The 19,490-nt window shown below is 45.6% G+C and overlaps 1 protein-coding gene across 1 annotated transcript in view; it reads left to right on the plus strand.

The window, feature by feature from the left end:
- The first annotated feature begins 1,763 nt into the window (after positions 1-1,763).
- Positions 1,764-19,490, plus strand: part of LOC146177633 (uncharacterized) — a 65,084-nt gene continuing 47,357 nt past the window's right edge. The window contains exons 1-3 of the mRNA XM_084581170.1: positions 1,764-1,901; positions 8,455-8,606; positions 17,802-17,869. Coding sequence (XP_084437296.1) covers positions 1,791-1,901; positions 8,455-8,606; positions 17,802-17,869 — 331 coding nt within the window. The 5' untranslated portion in view covers positions 1,764-1,790. The remainder of the gene's footprint in view (positions 1,902-8,454; positions 8,607-17,801; positions 17,870-19,490) is intronic.

A 19,490-nucleotide genomic window follows, 5' to 3' on the forward strand; every position in this document is an offset into this window, starting at 1 on the left:
CGGACATTCAAGATCTTCGCCGACATGAGAGCGATCACGGCAAGCCCGCTGCTGACTTTCCTACCAACACCCTCGTTTGGATCTGTGTTCCGGCTGATTCCAAATTCTCTGCAAAGTATAATGGCCCTTACTGTGTATTAGAGCGTACATCTCCAGTTAACTACGTCGTGGAGCCGGCAACGCCTTGGACGAACCACCTTCGCCGCGGGCGAGAAGTTGTTCTCGTCAATCGATTTAAGCCATACTACGATCCACTTGTCGTCCCCTCGCCTTAGGTCGCCAGGACGGCTCCATCTTTCCGCCGGAGCAATGGTAAGGAAGAAGATGATACAGCGCCGACACAAACGACGATAAAGGCTGCTGGGTTCCTTGTCGATCAGCTCGCGCGCACTGAAAGCTCAGGCTGTCTTGTTCGGACGAGATTGTGCTTCGCTCCACGATCATCTTTCGTCACCGGTCACCGTCTCCAGTTCTCCAAACGACCCCCAATAAACCCCTCTTCAGAAGTAATTTTATGTCGTGTCACCTTCGTATCGGACACACTTATCTCACTCACAATATTTTACTAACAAAATAAGACAAACTACTTTATGAAAGGTGCGGTGGTGAACTCACACCCACATCTTAATTACTTGTACAGAGCTTGAAGATCTAAGAAAAAATATTTTAGATTATTTTACAGAGAACACATCACGTTACACCCTACGCTCTGTTAAGTGAACAAGCGCTAGTTGGATCTGGAGAGATTTTTAAGTTCCTCAATGATGCCAACCTTTTCAACAAACTATACCAGTCAAGATATGCCATTATTATTCTTTATAATCCAGTTTTATCCTTTTGTTAGGCGCAGCATAGCCTTGGTTGCTTTTGCGCCGTAAACCACAATATAACTGCGTTTCTCGCTTCGCCTGGCTAAGTACATGCTCTACAGAACTTCATGAGGCGTTGCTCACCTTAAGTCAGAATCGTTGCTGGTTGTGTCCCTTCGGAACCTGTATGAGGAGTATAAATGTACGTCACAGTGGCGGCCATTGTGTGGTGCATGTAGCACAGGGAAGGCTATTTTACTGGCCTATAATCATCTGCTCGAGCTCGCAGCTGCTAAAGTGCTGTCCCCTGCACCAGAAAATGGCGCCCGTGACGTGACTCGAATACCTACTATATGGCGCCCCTGGTAATATTCCACTATCTGATAACTAGCGACTCTGTTGTTCTTCCTACCTTCCTTTCCTTGTGCGGCAGATATTGTCAGAGCAATCATCTCGACGTGATGTACCAGTAATGTATACTTACATCTCGCTGCTTGTCGCAGCACGTACTATTTTTGAGAATAATATCTGTCAAGCTCCTGAACCACTGCCCAGTTCGTTCCATTAGGCTGGGAACGTAATATAGCAAATTTGGACAATTTAATTAAGCCTGCCTCCGTTTACCAGCTGCAGGGCACTCATATGAAAGCAGCTGTCTTTATTCACTCAAACAAAGCAGATGAATTAAAGAAAACAGAGAAAACTGCTCGGCGGAAGGGGCCGGCTAGCGGACTCTGCGTAACAGTTGTTCTTACTCTGCAGCATAATAGTTTCCGCCAAATTAATCTTTCTCTAAATAAAGGAAAAGAAGAAACAGATGCCGCATGCTAGACACGTCGAGTATTGTCTACTCACCTGTCAAGTCAAACTCTTTCCAGGTATATAGCCCAGTAGATCAAACAACAAAAGCTGGATTTTTGGTGAGTCCGTGATTTTGCTTGTACACACTTTACACTGATTTCGAACGCTGTGGTGTAAGAGATGGCGGTTCTGTTTAGCCACGTTTCAGTAGGCATAACTCTAATCCTATTTGCTGCAACAACAGCAATGCGAGGGCCGAATGTTCATCATGACGTCCCGGATGCGTTTAAGGTATGTCCTCCACTGCCCATATATACTTATTAGTTGTGCACGGTATTTTACATGACCTTATCATGAACACTACATCAGCACAGCTGAGGGAAGAAAATATATTTTTTCATTGAAATGAAAAAGCATGCAGCGCCATTGCCGGCCACATGAGACTTCCCTCCAAAGTAAATCGTGCGCTTCCAAGTTTCCGGAGGTGGTTATAGCTCCTATCAGCGGTTCTAGAAATGCCCCCTAAGCCACATCTCCTAGGCAGCGTGAGTACGCACTTCTTCGAGATGAGTGTGCTGAAAAATGCGTAATCAGGCGCCCCGTAATCAGCCGGAATAGTGAGCAGAAAGCCGGTGCAAACTTTCCACTAAACGAGATGCTAGGTAGGCGTTCATGCTAAGTCAAGCGATTGAGAAAATTAATCGTTAAGACTTATGGTAACGAAGAAACTTGTCTTGCACAAACACTTGGCGATGGCGATACTTGATGGCGATTCCCGCGCTTGTTAGTCAAATTCTTGCGTGTTCAAGGACATACTGGACAGACTTGAAACAACTGTTTTTTTCGTCACACTGGTAGTCCTGTAGCCGCCTTGTTCTGCGTCGCCTGTCATGGCGGTTCCGTAATTATGTAGGCAGTCATAACAAAAGGAAAAGCTTGACAGGTTCAGCTATTCTTGAACCAAGTTTCATGAGCATAAGCCATCGGCCGCAGCCCCAGTCGCTGCTGCGGCTTCGATCATGGCTCGCTTCTGCGCTTGAGAAGTTTGTCAGCATCGGGCTAGTTTGGCTTCTCCTTGTTCGATGGTCTCGGCAGCCTGTCTGGCACTGCCGCGGTCCCCGTTTTTAACGAGAGTGGCTTCCTTTATGCCACACCCCCTATTGTTATCACGCTGACTGATGGGATCGCCCAAAACTGCGCTCGCGGACCTCGCCTGCACTCCCAGAAGCGGCGCAATTGGAAATTGATTAAGACGGTGATGTTTGCTGTGCAGCATTTGAGTGCGTTGCAATTTTACACGAGGCGCGATCGGCTGCGGCGATAATATAGGGGTCTCGTGCGTAGGACAGAACAAGACTGAATTGTTCGTTCTGGCACGGGTTCGAAACCTAGTAGTGTCAGTGTTTTATTTCTTAAGTGTAAGTTCATGCGGACACGATCTGTCCAGTGGTTGGTGCGGTTTAATATCACAAAGCGACTCGGACTATGAGAGACGCCGTAGTGGAGGACTCCGAAAATTTCGACCACCTGGGGTTCTTTAACGTGCACTGACATCGCACAGCACACAGGCGCCTTGATTTTCGCCTCCACCGAAAAGCCACCACGTTAGGGTAGAATTGCTTTCGCATTAAATAAAAATATAAAAAGATAAATGGTTGGTTGGTTGGTTTGTGGGGTTTAACGTCCCAAAGCAACTCAGGCTATGAGAGACGCCGTAGTGGAGGACTCCGGAAATTTCGACCACCTGGGGTTCTTTAACGTGCACTGACATCGCACAGCACACGGACGCCTTGCTTTTCGCCTCCACCGAAAAGCTGCCGCCGAGGCCGGGATTCGATCCCGCGTCCTTGGGAACAGTAGTCGAGCGTCGTAACCACTGCGCCACCCCGGCGGGGTATAAAAAGATAAATAATATCCAGTATCGGTAAAGGCATTATTGCGTCTAACCTTGAGGCGCAGCTTGAGCCCCTTAATTCAAACCGCCAACGTTGCTAAACCATGCATAACCATGTTTACCAGAGGTTTCACTCTTATGACTAGGTTCAAGCCAGGCCTAAATTTCCAACATTTAAAGGCGAAAACCTTTAATGGCTCATACTGTCGCCCGTTCAGTCAAACATAGCTGTCAATCATCCTGACAGGCACGGGTGAAACGCATCTTAGTTCTCCTTGCCTAGCTCCATGCGGGCGCGGTTGCCATGGAGACCGCCATCGCTAGTTAATGGTAGTGGCCTATAATGATGGTTAGTGGTAGTTAGTGACAATAACAGTGATGATGATAATGACCGAGATGACTGTGGCTATGACGCCACCCCTGGTGACGTCAGGAGAAGTCGTGACGCCATCATGGCCCCGTCTAATAATTGGAACTAACGTCATGATTACGTCACATCGGCCATGACGTCAATTCTGGTTTTAGACATGACCACAATGGCGTCACATCTCGTCATTACGTCATAACTTGTTTTGACGTCACCAGACGTCATAGCCGGTCATGACGTCACCAGGACATTCACTCATATACGAAGCTGATCCCGCCAGGCGTCCGATCCAGGCGTCCGTGCGGCGACTTCTATTTACCTTTCTTCGAAATCCGCACCACACAGCATAACTAAATCAGAGGCAGCACAGAAGGGATCAACGGCGTAATAAAAATAATAATAATAATAATTGGTTCACAGGAGGGGAAAGGCGCAGTATCTGTCGCACTTGGTCTGTGGACACCTGAACCGCGCCGTAAGGGAAGGGAGGAAGGTGGGAGTGAAGTTTGAATTTGGTTTATAGGAAAGAAAAGGCGCAGTATGTCACAGTTGTTGTTGTGGCTGTACGAAGAAGGAAAAGAAAAATTTGGAGGACGCTAAGGTTCGCCTTCAAGAGTGGAACGCGATAGCGTTATTGCACCTCGTTCGCACCGCCCACTCATTCGCTCGGTATGATCTTGAGTCCCGAAGGAGAGAAGCACGTGAGCGAAGGTAGTGATTTAAAGGAAAGACGCTTGATTCTACAACCCGTGATGGTGCACGGCGAAACGTCAGGGGCGAGTGGCGCGCCACGTGACGGGGCAGCGCCGCACATTGCGAGGAGGGGTTCTTCTGTGTTTGCCACAAGATGGCTCTGCATGTGCGCAGAGCGCAGAAGAAATGTAGCGGAAGCGTACTTCGCTACTCATGTAACTGCGACTTCTGTAAGTAACATGCTCATAATTACCGATATACACCGCAGTATAACGTTCTACGGCAAGTTTCTAAGGCAACACCGCATTCACTAGAAGCGCCTTTGTACCGCTTTCAAGCATCGAACTCGTGGCTGAGTGACAATTTTTTCCGCTTAACATTGCACAAATACTCCATGGAAAAGCGCACATGCAGAAATCTGTACGCAAGCACCACTTCTCGCAAGTACCCTCTTACAGTACCACCTACATTGAGACACGAACTGACAAGAAAATTAGGAAGGAGTTGACCAAGCCGAACTTGGATTACTGTTCTGAGGAAGACATCAGTGCATATGACATTCCCCGTGCAGCCACAATGGATTCATATGCTTGACAGTTTGGTAAAACTGAAAAAGTTTTAACCTGCCGTGTTACGCGAAAGTGTGCTGGCACGTTTTATGTTCGTCTTGTTTGAATGTCCAAGTCGGCAATAAAGAAAAAAAAAAAAACTCGTGGCTGAGTGCTAGCGTCTCCGTCTCACACTCCGGAGACCCTGGTTCGATTCCCACCCAGCCCATCTTGGAAGTTGCTTTTTATTTATGAAGTGCATGCCGGGATTTATCGCTCACGGCCAACGCCGCCGACGCCGACGACACCGGCTTTTCTGCGACACGAGCTCCTTAACGCTACCGCGTTAAAATGCACGGGCCTGCTACTGGCTCTGTAAGAGCCACCTCCGCTGCCTCGTGCAGACAAAAGAGATTTATTGATTGATTGATTTATAGGAAGGGGAAGGCGCGGTAACTGTCTCACTTGTTTTCTGTGGACACCGCAACCGCGCCGTAAGGGAAGGGAGGAAGTTGGGAGTGAAAGTGGAAAGAGAAAAAGAGGAGCCGTAGTGGAGGGCTACGGAGCAATTTCGACCACCTGGGGATCTTTAACGTGCGCTGACATCGCACAGCACACGGACGCCTCTTCGTTTCGAAAGAGGTAGTGAATGACGCGCGCCGCTACAACAGCCGCCGTCCACCACCGAAGCGGTAGCGGGTACAATGACGGCCTACAACAGACAAATATTCGGTGCAGGCCAGCCCCCGCCGCAAGCGGCGGTGACCTTTAACCGAACCGTAAGGAAAAGGCAGAAGGTGGGAGTGAAAAGAGAGTGAAAGAGGTGCCGTAGGGGAGGGCTTCAGACCACCTCGCGTAGAGGCTTTAGCCTCATCATAGTTTAGTGGTCCAACTGCCGTCTAGAATTTTTTCACTTCCTTTACACTGCACCCATGTGAACATGCAAGTATGTGTTATTTGTGAGTTAGGTTTACATTTTTTTGGTGACAAAACTCGCAGCACATTCTGGCGGCACGCTACGTATTACTTTGGCTTGTTAGCACACTAGCTCCCATGCATGTGTTTTCGCAGGTGGCCTAAAGGAGCTCTTTTATCAGCTTACTGAGCTGTGTGTTACAGTGAACGATCAAGTAAATAAGAACATGTTCTTCATTCACGGCATGGGTGCCATTCTCAGTGCCCTGTAGCTATCATCGCAGCGTCACATGAGAACGCCGATACTGTCACTCATTCTACAGCAAATAGCCCATAAAGAATTCGGTTCCTGTTAGCTTGAGCTAATTTTTGTGAATCTACGCGCGAAGGCCAATTTGGTCGACTACTTTGTGTAGCTAATGTACTCCTCGCCTGTCTAGCGGGGTGGGATCGAACAGTGAGACTTAGATATTTGTACGACATTCCACATTCAAGAGTATAGCGATGCGGTGTCAAAGCTTCCTTCCCTAGGAGCCACATGTTCCGCTCCCATATTTTTCATTTTGTTCATCGTGTGTAGCGGTCGAATGACATCACGGAGACAGCATGAGAGAGAGCCGAACATGAGCCGAGGTGGGAGCCTCTATTCGCAATCCAAAGTTTCGAAAAGGGGACTTGTCTGCGCACCCCTTGTCGAAGCATTAGCTTGGCCTACAACCTGAGGCTTCCCCTCAACCCTTGTTCGCTACCTTTCATACTGTGCAGCCATATTTTCCTGTTTCTATCCTAAATCACTATGACAGCAGCTTTGAATCTACAGCGGGCCCACAAAGGGAGGAAAGAAACCGCAATGAATCCAAGAAAAAGTGTATACGAAAATTTCATCCCATTGTAGTGTGACGAGCAGAATGCTATTAAGATTTTTGCGCCTGTTAGGTGCATGAATTCCCAGGTATGGAGGTATGGAGATGATTGATTGAATGTCCTTTATTGAATGGGAAGGATCATGGTCATGGATGGGGATAAAGGGGAGTAGACAGAATCTTCATTGCTTAGGTCGTCACTCAAATCACATTGCTCTAACCAGGCCACTAAGCGGGCCATACTTGGCAAATATCATCTGTGTGTTAGCACCAGTTTCTAGAAGGGAACGGTAGTTTAGGCGGTAGGGTTTGATCTCGGAGTGTCCAGTAGAAAAAGCAGCAAGAAAAGCAGTAAGAAAAGCAATCCCAGAGTAGATGAGATATGCCGCCGCGAGTTAGAGTCGTACAGTGGGGGCACGTAATTATTTTCTCCGTATACTGACGCCAGCGGGCCATAATACGTGACGTGTAAGCCGCAATTCTTTACAGCTTGTTCAAAAAGACCTTGACTTCGGGTGAAGTAGGTTTTTCTCGTAAAAGGTGGGTCTGTTGTGGCCACCTGCATGCGATGCTGACTGAGGCTACGAAGACTGGTCCGAGTATAGTGCATAAGGGCAAGAGAAGGGGTTAGTTGCCCGTTCAAGGTCGAGTAAGGATGAAGCAAGGGGGGGTGGGGAAGTAAATGTTAAACGGTGATATTTGACTTTTTAGGTCTGTTGGACTTCGGTTCTTCATGGTGCAGATTAGATAGTCTATGCAGGTTTACCTCAAGCAGTACTAACCTAATGAGTTTGTGCTACAATTTACATTGATGCAGTGTGATGGAGTGTCCCAGAGCAGATTATCGTCCACGAGAGGCGCCATAGTGAAGGGCTCCACATCGATTTTGACCCCTGGCGTTCATTAACGAACACAGACATCGTACAGCACACAGGGGATCTTTGCAGGTCGCCTGGCTCACAGAGTTTGCGATTCGGTCCCATGACCTCGGACTCATCAGCCGATGATCATGGCCTTAAATTAACGCGAAAGGTTTTAAACAAACTTTAATGAGCTACCTTAAGACAGCTGACTAACCTGGAACTCATTGCCTGAATGTTATGTTATTGAGTCTCAGGTAATCACGATGTTTATTATCGGTTATTTTTGTGAGTGTACTACTATCGTTTAAAATTTAGCTAAACGGTATACTACCTCTGATAATACTTGTTTGGTTTGGATAATTTATTGTTTTGTTTAAACTTGATATCTCCGTTCATCTTCTATGATGCGTAATATCTTAACAATGACCACATCATTTAGAAGTTATTTCCCTCTAAAAATGCCTTCAGGGTGAAGAAGGCATTTTGTTTTAAGTTAAATAAGAAACAACAAATAAGTGTCTGCTGAAGCTTCGCAGATGTCAGATAATTCGCCACCGTAAGACTGGATGGCAAACCGGCGTCATTCTGCAGTCCCTCAAACCGCTGCCTTCTTTTTGCTTGTTTGATTAGGTAATTTGCGGGATATGCACAAAAGTTTAACGACTCGCATATCAAAATTTCACCACTCTGTTAATTTCTAGCTATTTGCAGGTCTGCCGCACATAGTAGCCATCTCTGATTCGAACCACAATACAATATTTGAATGCCTCTCAGCAAAACGAACATATTTCGACCAGGAAGCAAAGAAAGTTACCTATGTGGTATTTTTCAAAGGTCATCATGGAACCGAAAGGTGAGTGCTCTGAAACTTTCTAGGGTTCTCATAAGGGCGAATTGGAGAAAAAAATCACCAGAGTATTTTTGCATACACATGCTTCGTAATTTGTTACATTCTAAATAAATGTATCAGTGCTGCTTAGGAAATCGGAGATAGAAAGGAACATGTCAATCAGATTGCAGTAGTTAGAATTACAGGTGTGATGGCTTAAGTAGTTATGGTCACAGGCTCGAAGATTGATAATGGCTTAAGTTATTACGATCGTAGGCTTGAACATTGAGCACATATAGTAGATCAGGTTTGGTAGGAGGCTGTGAAGGAAGCTAAGGCACAGTCATGGTCCTAATACTGATTACTACGTCCTGCTATTTAGGCGCCTAAGATATCTGCGCTTTCTAAATGCAACTAATGATAAAATAAAGGCCACAACTTTTGAACTGGATGATGAAAAGAAAATCCAGCAGTAGAATCTTCCGAACCTGGATAAATGAACAAAAAAAGAGAAAACAAAGCAGGCAACGAGTAGAGAATGGAATAAAATTCATTCCAATTGACAGCCTGCTTTTCTGCTCTCTTTATTGAGGCTACGCAGTTTCTCCTTATGCGAAAATGCGGCCCGCAAGTGACCTCTGATCTGACCAATAACTAACAAGAAAAGATGAGAAGACGGTAGACATGTTTTGATTTTGCAGAGCTTCATATATTTATTCTTTATTGATTGACATATTACCTACTAGGTTCGAAGAGGTTTTGAAACTTCAGCATGTTTATCATTTCTCATTGCGGGGTGAAATTTTGTTATCTCACCGCTACAGTATTTTAAGTTCCATTTTCGCCTACACAGCTCGTCCCGCTGCTTTTTAAACCCAGTCTCTCCGCCAAGCAGGTTAAAATTTTGACTACCGATTTCAACGCGCCTGCGGGAAATGGCCATTAATTTTGAGCTACTAGTTTTGGTTTAAACATTGTAAGCAAGGTGATTCGAACTGCTTCTTTTTTTTCTTTTTGGAAGCGGTATCCGAACTTTTAAAAGCGAAGTGGGAGGTGCAGTCTAGTGCGAACGCTTTGTCCGCTGCAGTTAGTGTTGCCACCTTCACCAGCGTACTACTTGTCTAGAGCAGCCACTCCCCAGTCTACGTCACCACCGTGGAAGGTTAGAACATTGGTTTGCCATAACAATCGGCTACTGACAGCGTGGTAGAGCGGGTGCAAAAGGTGAACAAAGTTAACATTTTGTCGCAAGAGAACGGACAGCGAAATTAATTTCAGAGTCTAAAACTTGTTTTCCCCAACTATTCTCCACATTATATGAAGTTGACAACAGAGGGAGGTCAATGTATAAACAGCCATTCATTGACCTTTGTCAGCGATATTCTCTTTGCTTTCCTCGGAAGCTTCACTTTCCAACAGCGCTTTCACGTCTGTCTCTGAAAACGTGTGTTCTATCCATAGAAGGCACCAGAAAGCGAAAAAGCAGGCTTGAAAATGGCAAGCAGATAACGATTCTCCGGTTCTTGCTCTGAACGGCGAGGCCGCGGTCTCATTCCATCAACTGCAACAAAGTATTGGTTTTGTTTCCTCCTTTATTTATTGCGAAATGTGCACGAGGCTAGATAATGAAGCGTCTGTTTCGTTGTACTGAGTTCTCTAAAAAAAGGATGCAAAGGTCAATGACACTCAGATTGGTATGAAGGTCAGCTTGCGACCGGGCTGAATCTAACTAAAGTTTTAAAGATACGGTGAGCCCCAGCTTCAGTGAGACCAGCTCAGAGTCGCCCATGCTAATCTGCAGTACTTTTCGTTCACCGAGGCTCATTAATTAATAAATTTTATTTAGTTAACTTTGAATAACTGCCGCAGAACAAAAAGGACTACTAACAAAAGTCAGGCAACCCTATAGACCTTCAAGAAATGACGTCACGTGACTGGTTGTTATATTAAATTATTCGCCAAGTGCGTACATCTAGCTTCATCGGAGAGAGCACTGCAGAGAAAAGCAATTTTGGCATATGGGATGCTTCGCGAGGCTTTAAAGCGATGCCGCTGTCATGATTTTTTTTTTGTATTGCACCGGGCATCATTTTAGACTGGTAAAAAAAATCATTTTACGTAAATAATAGTTTGATAGACACAATGCAGCTAGCCGTTTTACAGGGAGACAGCTTTCATATTGACACTTCTCTAAAGATAATAATTAAAAAACAGCTAATTAGTCTACTAATTAGCCTAGGTGAACGAAAAAGTACTACAGATTAGCATAGGCAACTCTGAACAGCTGTGAACTGGTCTGACTGGGCTGGGGTTCACCGTTGTTTTTAAAACGTAGGTTAAATTTTGAGATGGGACACCCGATATATATATATATATATATATATATATATATATATATATATATATATATATATATATATATATATATATATAGCCACGGTATTGGCGACTAGGGCTAGGTTATCAGAGCCGGTGCAGGTGGAATTACACGGTCCAAGCTTTTGGTACGTCCTGCGAGTCCGGACCCGATTCATTTCGTCCTTTTTCTCCGAGCGCCACTTCAACGTCTTTCGCTCCGAGCGCCCCCTGGCATTCCTCCCTCCTTAAGCGTGACGCACACGGCACACGTGCACACAGGTGGACAAAAGCAAACTAAAAAAAAAAGTTTGCAGATACCGTCTTTCAGTTACCGCGTAAAATACGGCTTCATGCTTAGGACATGAACTATCTCTGGACGAGGTAGCCGACGGCCTCCCTGCTCTGGGCCATCTGGAAGGACCTCATAGTTAACGTTGCTGAGGCGCCGCAAGACTTTATATGGTCCGAAGTAACGGCAAATCAGCTTTTCTGATAGGCCACGGCGTCGAACAGGAGTCCACACCCACACCTGGTCCCCGGTGTTGTAGGAAGCTTGTTTGTGGCGGAGGTTGTACCGGCGTGAATCCTTGTCCTGTTGCTAGGCGATGTGGACGCGTGCTAGTTGGCGTGCTTGCTCAGCAACTTGGGCAAAGTGCTCGGCGTCGGTACAAAGCTCGGTATCTGTTTCGCAAGGGGGCATTGCGTCCAGCATCGTCCGAACCTCCCTGCCGTAAACTAGGCGAAACGGCGTGAAGCGTGTCGTCTCTTGGACTGCCGTATTGTACGCGAATGTCACGTATGGTAGGATAGCATCCCAAGTCTTGTGCTGGGCGTCGACATACATCGCCAGCATGTCCGCAGTGGTCTTATTAAGCCTTTCCGTCAGCCCGTTGGTCTGCGGATGGTAAGCAGTAGCTTTTCGATGCGCCGTACCGCTGAAATGAAAAACTTCGGCCATCATTTGCGAAGTAAAGGCAGTCCCTCTGTCAGTAATAATACAGGTCGGAGCACCGTGCCGCAGCATGATCTGGTGTACAAAGAAATGGGCAACTTCGGATGCTGTACCACTAAGTAACGCTTTGGTCTCGGCATATCGGGTCAGGTAGTCTGTGGCGATGATTATCCAGTGGTTGCCCCCAGAGGATCGAGAGAAAGGACCGAGAAGGTCCATGCCGACTTGATCAAACGGTGCTCGTGGTGGTATTATGGGCACGAGAAGGCTTGCAGGCTTTGATTGCGGAACCTTCCGACGCTGACATGGCCGACAGCTCTTAACATAGCGCTTAACGACAGTGGCAAGGTTGGGCCAGTAGAATGTCTTTCGTATTCTAGCAAGTGTGTGAGTATAGCCCAAGTGGCCAGAAGTTGGTTCATCGTGGCACGCGAAAAGGATTTCCTCTCGCAGAGCTGCGGGTACCACGAGGAGGTAGGCTCTCGACTCGGATCTAGAGCTGTGCTTATAGAGAACAGCACTTCTCAGGCAGAAAGTTGAGAGGCTTCGAGAAAAGCACTTAGTTATTGTGGCTGGCTGACCTTCTAAATGATCGATCAGGGCTCGTAACTCTGGATCAGCGCGCTGCTGCTGAGACATATCTGAAGCATCAACAGCTCTGAGAAAACTGCCAGTCACCCGTGTGTGGTGAAGCGAGCTCGACGGGCGCACGAGAGAGCGCGTCAGCATCTTCATGCTTATGTCCGGACTTATATATTGTTACGTTGAAGATTTACAGTCCCAAAGCTGTCCGCACAACTAACGTTGATGAGGGCACCGATTTCACAACTCTCAGCGTCGTCGTCTTCTCCGAGTCTGTTGCACTTCTTCACCCTCATCACGAACAGCGAATACAGCTAAGTAACACTACCCCCCCTCGGGAAAAGCACAGTCCCGGTGTGGTCTATGTTAGCGAAATAGAACGTTGATGATAAGGCTTTAGACGGGACACATGCACTATTTCGGAGGTTAGAGCTGTGGACGGGGACTTCGGAACCACAGATTCAACTTCGTAGGTGACGTCGGTCACAGGGCGCAAAGCACGATAAGGGCCAGTGTAACGGGGCGAACGTTTTTCACACAAGCCCACTCGACGGCACGGGAGCCACAGCAAAACGAGAGATCTAGCGGTAGAATGGACAGATGAATTGTAGGCGAATGTGACAAAGGGGAGATGAATGTCCCAATCTCGATGGTCGTCAGACACATACATGGCCAGCATGTCTGTGAGGGTACGGTTTAGACGTTCCGTGAGGCCGTTGGTCTGGGGGTGATATGCGGTGGTGAATTTGTGGCGGACGGAGCACGAACGGAGAATTTCGTCAACCACTCGCGACAGGAAACAGCGGCCACGGTCAGTTAGTAGTTCGCGAGGTTAATTATGTTTTCTAGAAGGATGATGAATTACGTTTTCTAGAAGGAAGTCAGCGACGTCTGTGGCGCAGCTGGTCGGGATGGCTCGGGTAATAGTAACAATATATATATATATATATATATATATATATATATAGATAGATATATATATATACATATTTGTTAAGTGCGTATATATATACATATATATATATATATACGCACTTAACAAAAAAAAAAGAAAAAAATCCTATTTTCTTTGGCTGGGCATGACACGTATGGGCAACTTTCGTGTCATCTTATTTTACCCTGCCGTTCCGGAAAAACAATCCCATTAAGCACGAAGGACGACAGAATGGATTGAGCGCAAACGTTTAACTGTTTATATCAGTTAAAAAAATTCTAAATCAGGAAATATGTCTTACCTGCTGTGTGCATGGCACTTCCAACCGTAAGCAAATGCTATGCCAGCGTCATTTCCAATTATCATTCCGTATGCAAAAAAAGCTACTTGTCGTTTTATAAGCATTTGAACTCGTTTATTGTCTTGTAAACTTACGCTTGAATGGCATGCCTTGTGCCATGCAAAAGTCCCTTTATCGATCAAGATGTTTTCTCGTGCAACCACAGGAGAACTGTGTATAAAACCCAATAGTGAGCGTATATCACTCGAACAAATAAGGACTTCAGGATCATGCTATCGGGTCATATGTAGAGTGGGAATAAACATCAGGGTCATCAGCTCAAAGAATACTTATTCAGATAAAGTACCGTCCAACTATTCATTTGTCTTAAAAGAAACAAAATGTTTGAGATCCTCGGCTACGTTTCATTTATATCCTGCAGCATTACTTTCTTGGGAAATTGGAGGACAATCTTAGCATAGAAAAAATATCGGTTTTGGGTCAACTGTACTAATTCGGTCGCCTTCTTCAAATTGACGCCGCGTACTTTAAGCCTGCTGACGCAGCTGGGCGCTCTTGTACCGCTCTGCAGAAGGTACACAGGGACTGTTTCAAAGGCGCTCGAGAAAGGGCAACTGCCCACAATAAGGCAGGCATTTTGCTCGACAAAATACACCTACTCATGCCTACTCATTGTGCCTGTCACGCAATAGCAATAGGAGTGGAATTAATATGAACGTCATGTACTTGCTCCAATTCAGAATAACACATGGCGATTAAGGTGGTACAAAAAAAAAAATATTGCTGAGAATTCTTAGCGCCATCTCCAGCCTAAGTGCCATGGGAAGACTGAAAACCATTTTTTGTTGGCGGACTAAGTAGTTGTAAGTTCGCGTTCGTACCTTGTGGTGTTCTAGGCCATTTATGTTGCTCGTTGCACGTCACATCTACGTATCCAGGTTTATTCTTTTCTCCCGTTTCACGGTCTCCCATTCCTATAGACTAAAATGACATAGTTTTCATCACAGTTCCTATAACACACCGACATTAAATTAGAAACAGGTACACCCCACCGTAAACAATATCTGCCTTGTACTGCTTTGTTTGGTTTAAAATGAACCAGATAAATCTCTGTTCACAGGTGGTAAATTCAGTGGCTGTCAAAATGTGATATTAAAATATTGCGATTCTGCTCCAGGGAAAGAGTTTCAAAATTCGAGTATCTGGAATGCTTAGCTTCGCACACTTTCGAAGTCTGTGTTATTTTACGCCAGTCTCGCTCAGATCAGACTTCACTTTTATTTTCTACGTGTTGTGATGTCGAGAGAGAAATAGCCCTCTCTTTTTCCAGTGCAAAAAGCGTACAACAAACTGAGAAGCTTCTGGATAGCGGTACAGTTGCTCTACGATTGCCTCGAATATTTATCAGGCTACAAAACGTCTATCGTCACTGCCACGAAAAAGGAAATAGCCCGCCTGTTTGCAAATAAGACATTATTCTAATGTTCACACGACCGGAATGAACCACATATATGGGCATAGTCCACATAAACGCGGCCCGCGACTGCTCATCCAATGTGGAGTCGCGAGGAAAAACAGGCTAGAGGTTTTCGGCAGTGGACAATGGTGGTTTTCATTTCAAACCAGAAGTACTGTAATTTATATATCATTCCAGAAGCGACAAGCACGGTTAGATGAGTGCGCAATGCTAAATAAACTCCTGCATAACCGCGAACATTATTTCTGAACCCTGCATGCGGAACTTGTTTTGCTGTTCTCTTAGCAAATTATGCCCGTTATCGTTCCCTTAGGTAAATTAATCAAAGTTGAATTGTCAACCTAGGAAGCCAGCAGTGTGAGTTTGCTTTCCATAGAACAAATTTATGCCCCGCAATTGTGTTGCTTACAGCCTGAGCAAATTTGCGATGGCGACATTACCCTAGAAGCAATGAACAATAATTTCAGAGATATCATTACTGAGTGTGCCGTAGAAGTAGGCGGTAGGATAGTTAGAGAGGATACCGGTAAGCTGTCTAAGGAGACGAAAGAGTTGATTAAGAAACGCCAGAGTATGAAAGCTTCCAATCCAACAGACCAGATCGAAACGGCCGAGATATCAAAGCTAATCAATAAGCGCAAGGTGGCCGATATCAGAAAGTATAACATGGAGAAAATTGATCATGCTGTAAAGAACGGGGGAAGCCTTAAAGCGGTAAACAAGAAATTGGGCATAGGTAAAAACCAGATGTATGCGATAAGGGACAAGGCGGGCAACGTCATCACGAATATGGACAAGATAGTCAAAGTAGCCGAGGTGTTCTATATAGATCTCTACAGTAGCCAAAGTAGTCAGGACCGTAACGAGATTGGCGGGAGGAAAAATCAGTCAGACGTTCCACCAATGACGAAGGACGAGGTCAAGAAAGCATTAGAAACCATGAAAAGAGGAAAATCAGCTGGAGAGGATCAGATAACTACAGATTTGCTGAAGGACGGGGGGATATCGTGCTAGAAAAACTGGCCACCCTATATACGCAGTGCCTGGTGTCATCGACGGTACCGCAGCCATGGAAGAATGCAAACATTATCCTCAATCATAAGAAAGGGGACTCTAAGGACCTAAATATTACAGATCAATCAGCTTACTGTCTATTACGTATAAGGTATTTACTAAGGTAATCACTAATAGAATCAGGACAACCATAGACTACAATCAAGCAAAGGATCAAGCAGGTTTTCGGAAGCGGTATTCTACTATCGATCATATCCATATAATCAATCAGGTGATAGAAAAGTGCTCGGAATATAACCAGCCCTTATACATAGCATTCATTGATTACGAGCATTTGACTCAGTTGAAACCTCGGCGGTGATGCACGCATTGCGAAATCAGGGGGTAGACGAGCAGTACGTGAAAGTGCTGGAAGATATATATAGTGGCTGCACAGCAACCATAGTTCTGCATAAGAAAGTACCAAAATTTCCAGAAAGAAAGGTGTTAGGCAAGGATATACAATCTCCTCAGTTCTATTCACAGCTTGCTTAGATCAAGTATTCAGAGACTTGGAATGGGAGCAGTTAGGAATAAGGGTAGATGGAGAATACCTCAGAAATCTGCGATTTGCTGATGACATTGCCTTGCTAAGCAACTTGGGGGATGAACTGAAAATAATGATTGATGACCTAGACAGGAAATGTAGAAAGGTAGGCTTGAAAATCATTATGCAGAAGACTAAGGTCATGTTCAACAGCCTGGGGAAGGAACAGCAGTTTACATTAGGCAGCGAAGTACTGGAAGTAGCAGGCGAATATGACTACTTAGGACAGGTAGTAACCGCAGATCCGGACCATGGAAAGGAAATAACAAGAAGAATAAGATTGGGATGGAGCGCATTTGGCAAGCACTCGCGGATTATGGCTAGCAGCTTACCGGTATCGCTCAAGAGGAAAGTATACAACAGTTGCATCTTACCTGTACACACCTATGGGGCTGAAACGTGGAGGCTAACCAAGATACTTCTACCTAAGTTGAGGACAACCCAGAGGGCTATGGAACGAAAAATTATAGGGGTAACATTAAATCATAGGAAGCGTGCAGAGTGTGTCCGAGAAATAACTCGTTACCGACATTCTAGTGGAAATTAAGAAGAAGAAATGGGCATGGGCAGGACATGTAGTGCGAAGAGAGGATAACCGATGGTCGCTTAGGGTAACAAACTGGATTCCAAGGGAAGGAAAGCGTAGCAGGGGGCGGAAGAAAGTTAGATGGGCGGATGTGGTTACGAAGTTCGCAGGGGTCAAGGGGATGCAGCTAGCATAGAACCGGGTTAAGTGGAGAAATATGGGAGAGGCCTTCGCCCTGCAGTGGGTATGGTTTGGCTGATGATGATGATGATGATAAATTTGAGAGGTTAAATGCCATAAATGAAGTCCTTAAAAAATACTAGGGCAAGTTCGCTGTTATTTCCTTCTCCTTCTTCACTAAAAATGATGATTACCGGAATGCGGACACTCTGGTTCTGACTTGAGCATCAATAAACAGGGAAAACGTATCTCTAACAGATAAAGTTGCCAAGTGCGGTGGCTATTAATTTTCTATCAATGTTCGTGCAGGAAAGACGTTGCCTTTCATGTTACCGCTGGGCCCACATCGAACAAGGTTCTATTCACGGAAGATGAGCGTAAGTACCTGAGTGCAAAACATTTTGTGAGAATGCATCTGACAACATTCGACCAGAAATGCACAGCACTCAACAATATGAAACCACATGCCTAGAATGATCATTTGATACGACTACACGGTGAGGACAACGTCTCTTGTCCGTTATTTCTGTACATGAACTGCACAGTAAAAACAATAATGCCCACAGTGATGATAGATGAGACGTCAATTGCATTTATGCAAACGTATAAAATTGCAAAGTGTATATACCAGCATACTGAAGAAAACAGCACTCGCCGAAGTCACAGACGAAAAAGAAAAAGAAAAACAAAACATAAACACATTGGCGTTTCGGCACCGCTACGGGTGGCTTGTTCACAATGGAAATGAAACGATATGGGCCGTTGCTTATGAAGTTAAAGTGTTGCGTACAAAGTGCACGTACATCTCGGGTAGATTTCCCCGCGTCCTGTTTATCGTTTCGCTTGTCATTTGGATGTCTAATGATTCCTTGAGTAGGCGGGTAGATAACAGTTTTTCCCTTTCAAGTATCTGCGCGGAATCCCAGTCAATCAGGTGGCCCGTGTCTTGATTGTGCTCTGCTAGAGCGTTAGAAGTCACTTTTTTATTCTTTACGTCACGTTGGTGTTCCTTCAACCGTCTTCTGAAGTCGCCAGTTTCGCCTATGTAGGAAGCGCTGCAATCTTTGCAAGGAATCTTGTAAACGACGCCAGGGTAGCTTGTCTTCTCCAAAGGGTCTTTGACCCGTACCAGATGATTTCGGAGCTTGCTGGATGGTACATGGGACACTTGGACGTCGTAGGCAGCGAATATCCTGCATAAGGTTTCGCTGACGCCCTGGGCATAAGGAATGACAGCACGCTTTTTCTTTTCTCTTCTTTCTCCGGTTGGAGGGGCTGCAGCGCGTAGTTCTTGCGAACGGAGGACTTGGGAAGGGTATCCGTTTTCTTTAAGGTCCTTCCATACATGGCTCAGTTCGCGACGTGTTTTTCTTGGGCTTGAGCAAATCCTGAAGGCCCGATTAGAAGCGCCGAGGCAACCGATCTCTTATGCCCTAATGGGTGCGCTGAATGAAAATTCAGATATTTACCCGTGTGGGTAGGCTTTCTGTATACACTCGACACTAAACCGTTTCTTGTTCTTTCAACAAGGACGTCAAGGAAGGGGAGTCGCCCGTTGACTTCTGCTTCCATAGTGAACTGGACGCTTTCTTGAAACGAGTTAAGGTGCCGCAGGAATCTTTCGGCATCCTCTCGACGGATGAGGCAGAAACAATCGTCAACGTAACGAAGGAACAGTCTTGGTGGAGGGTCGAATGACGTCAGTGCGCGGTTTTCAATCGTTTCTAGGGCCAGGTTGGCACAAACCACAGAAATGGAAGCACCCATTGCTGTCCCGAAGACCTTGTCGGGCTACCTACACCGGGTACTTGCTCCTTTGGCCGGAAGAACCAGCACGCACGTGAAAGACTCTGCACAGTTTGTAGAAAAACTAAAGACAATAACGTTTGACGACGACCACGTCATTCTGTCTTTCGACGTAAGATCCATGTTTACGTGTGTGCCGGTAGACTTCGCAGTCGAATGTTGCAAAACAGCTATGAACAACGACTTGTCTCT

This window comes from Amblyomma maculatum, chromosome 10, assembly GCF_055883805.1.
Source record: "Amblyomma maculatum isolate TAMU_Amacu chromosome 10, ASM5588380v1, whole genome shotgun sequence".
NCBI lineage: Eukaryota > Metazoa > Arthropoda > Arachnida > Ixodida > Ixodidae > Amblyomma > Amblyomma maculatum.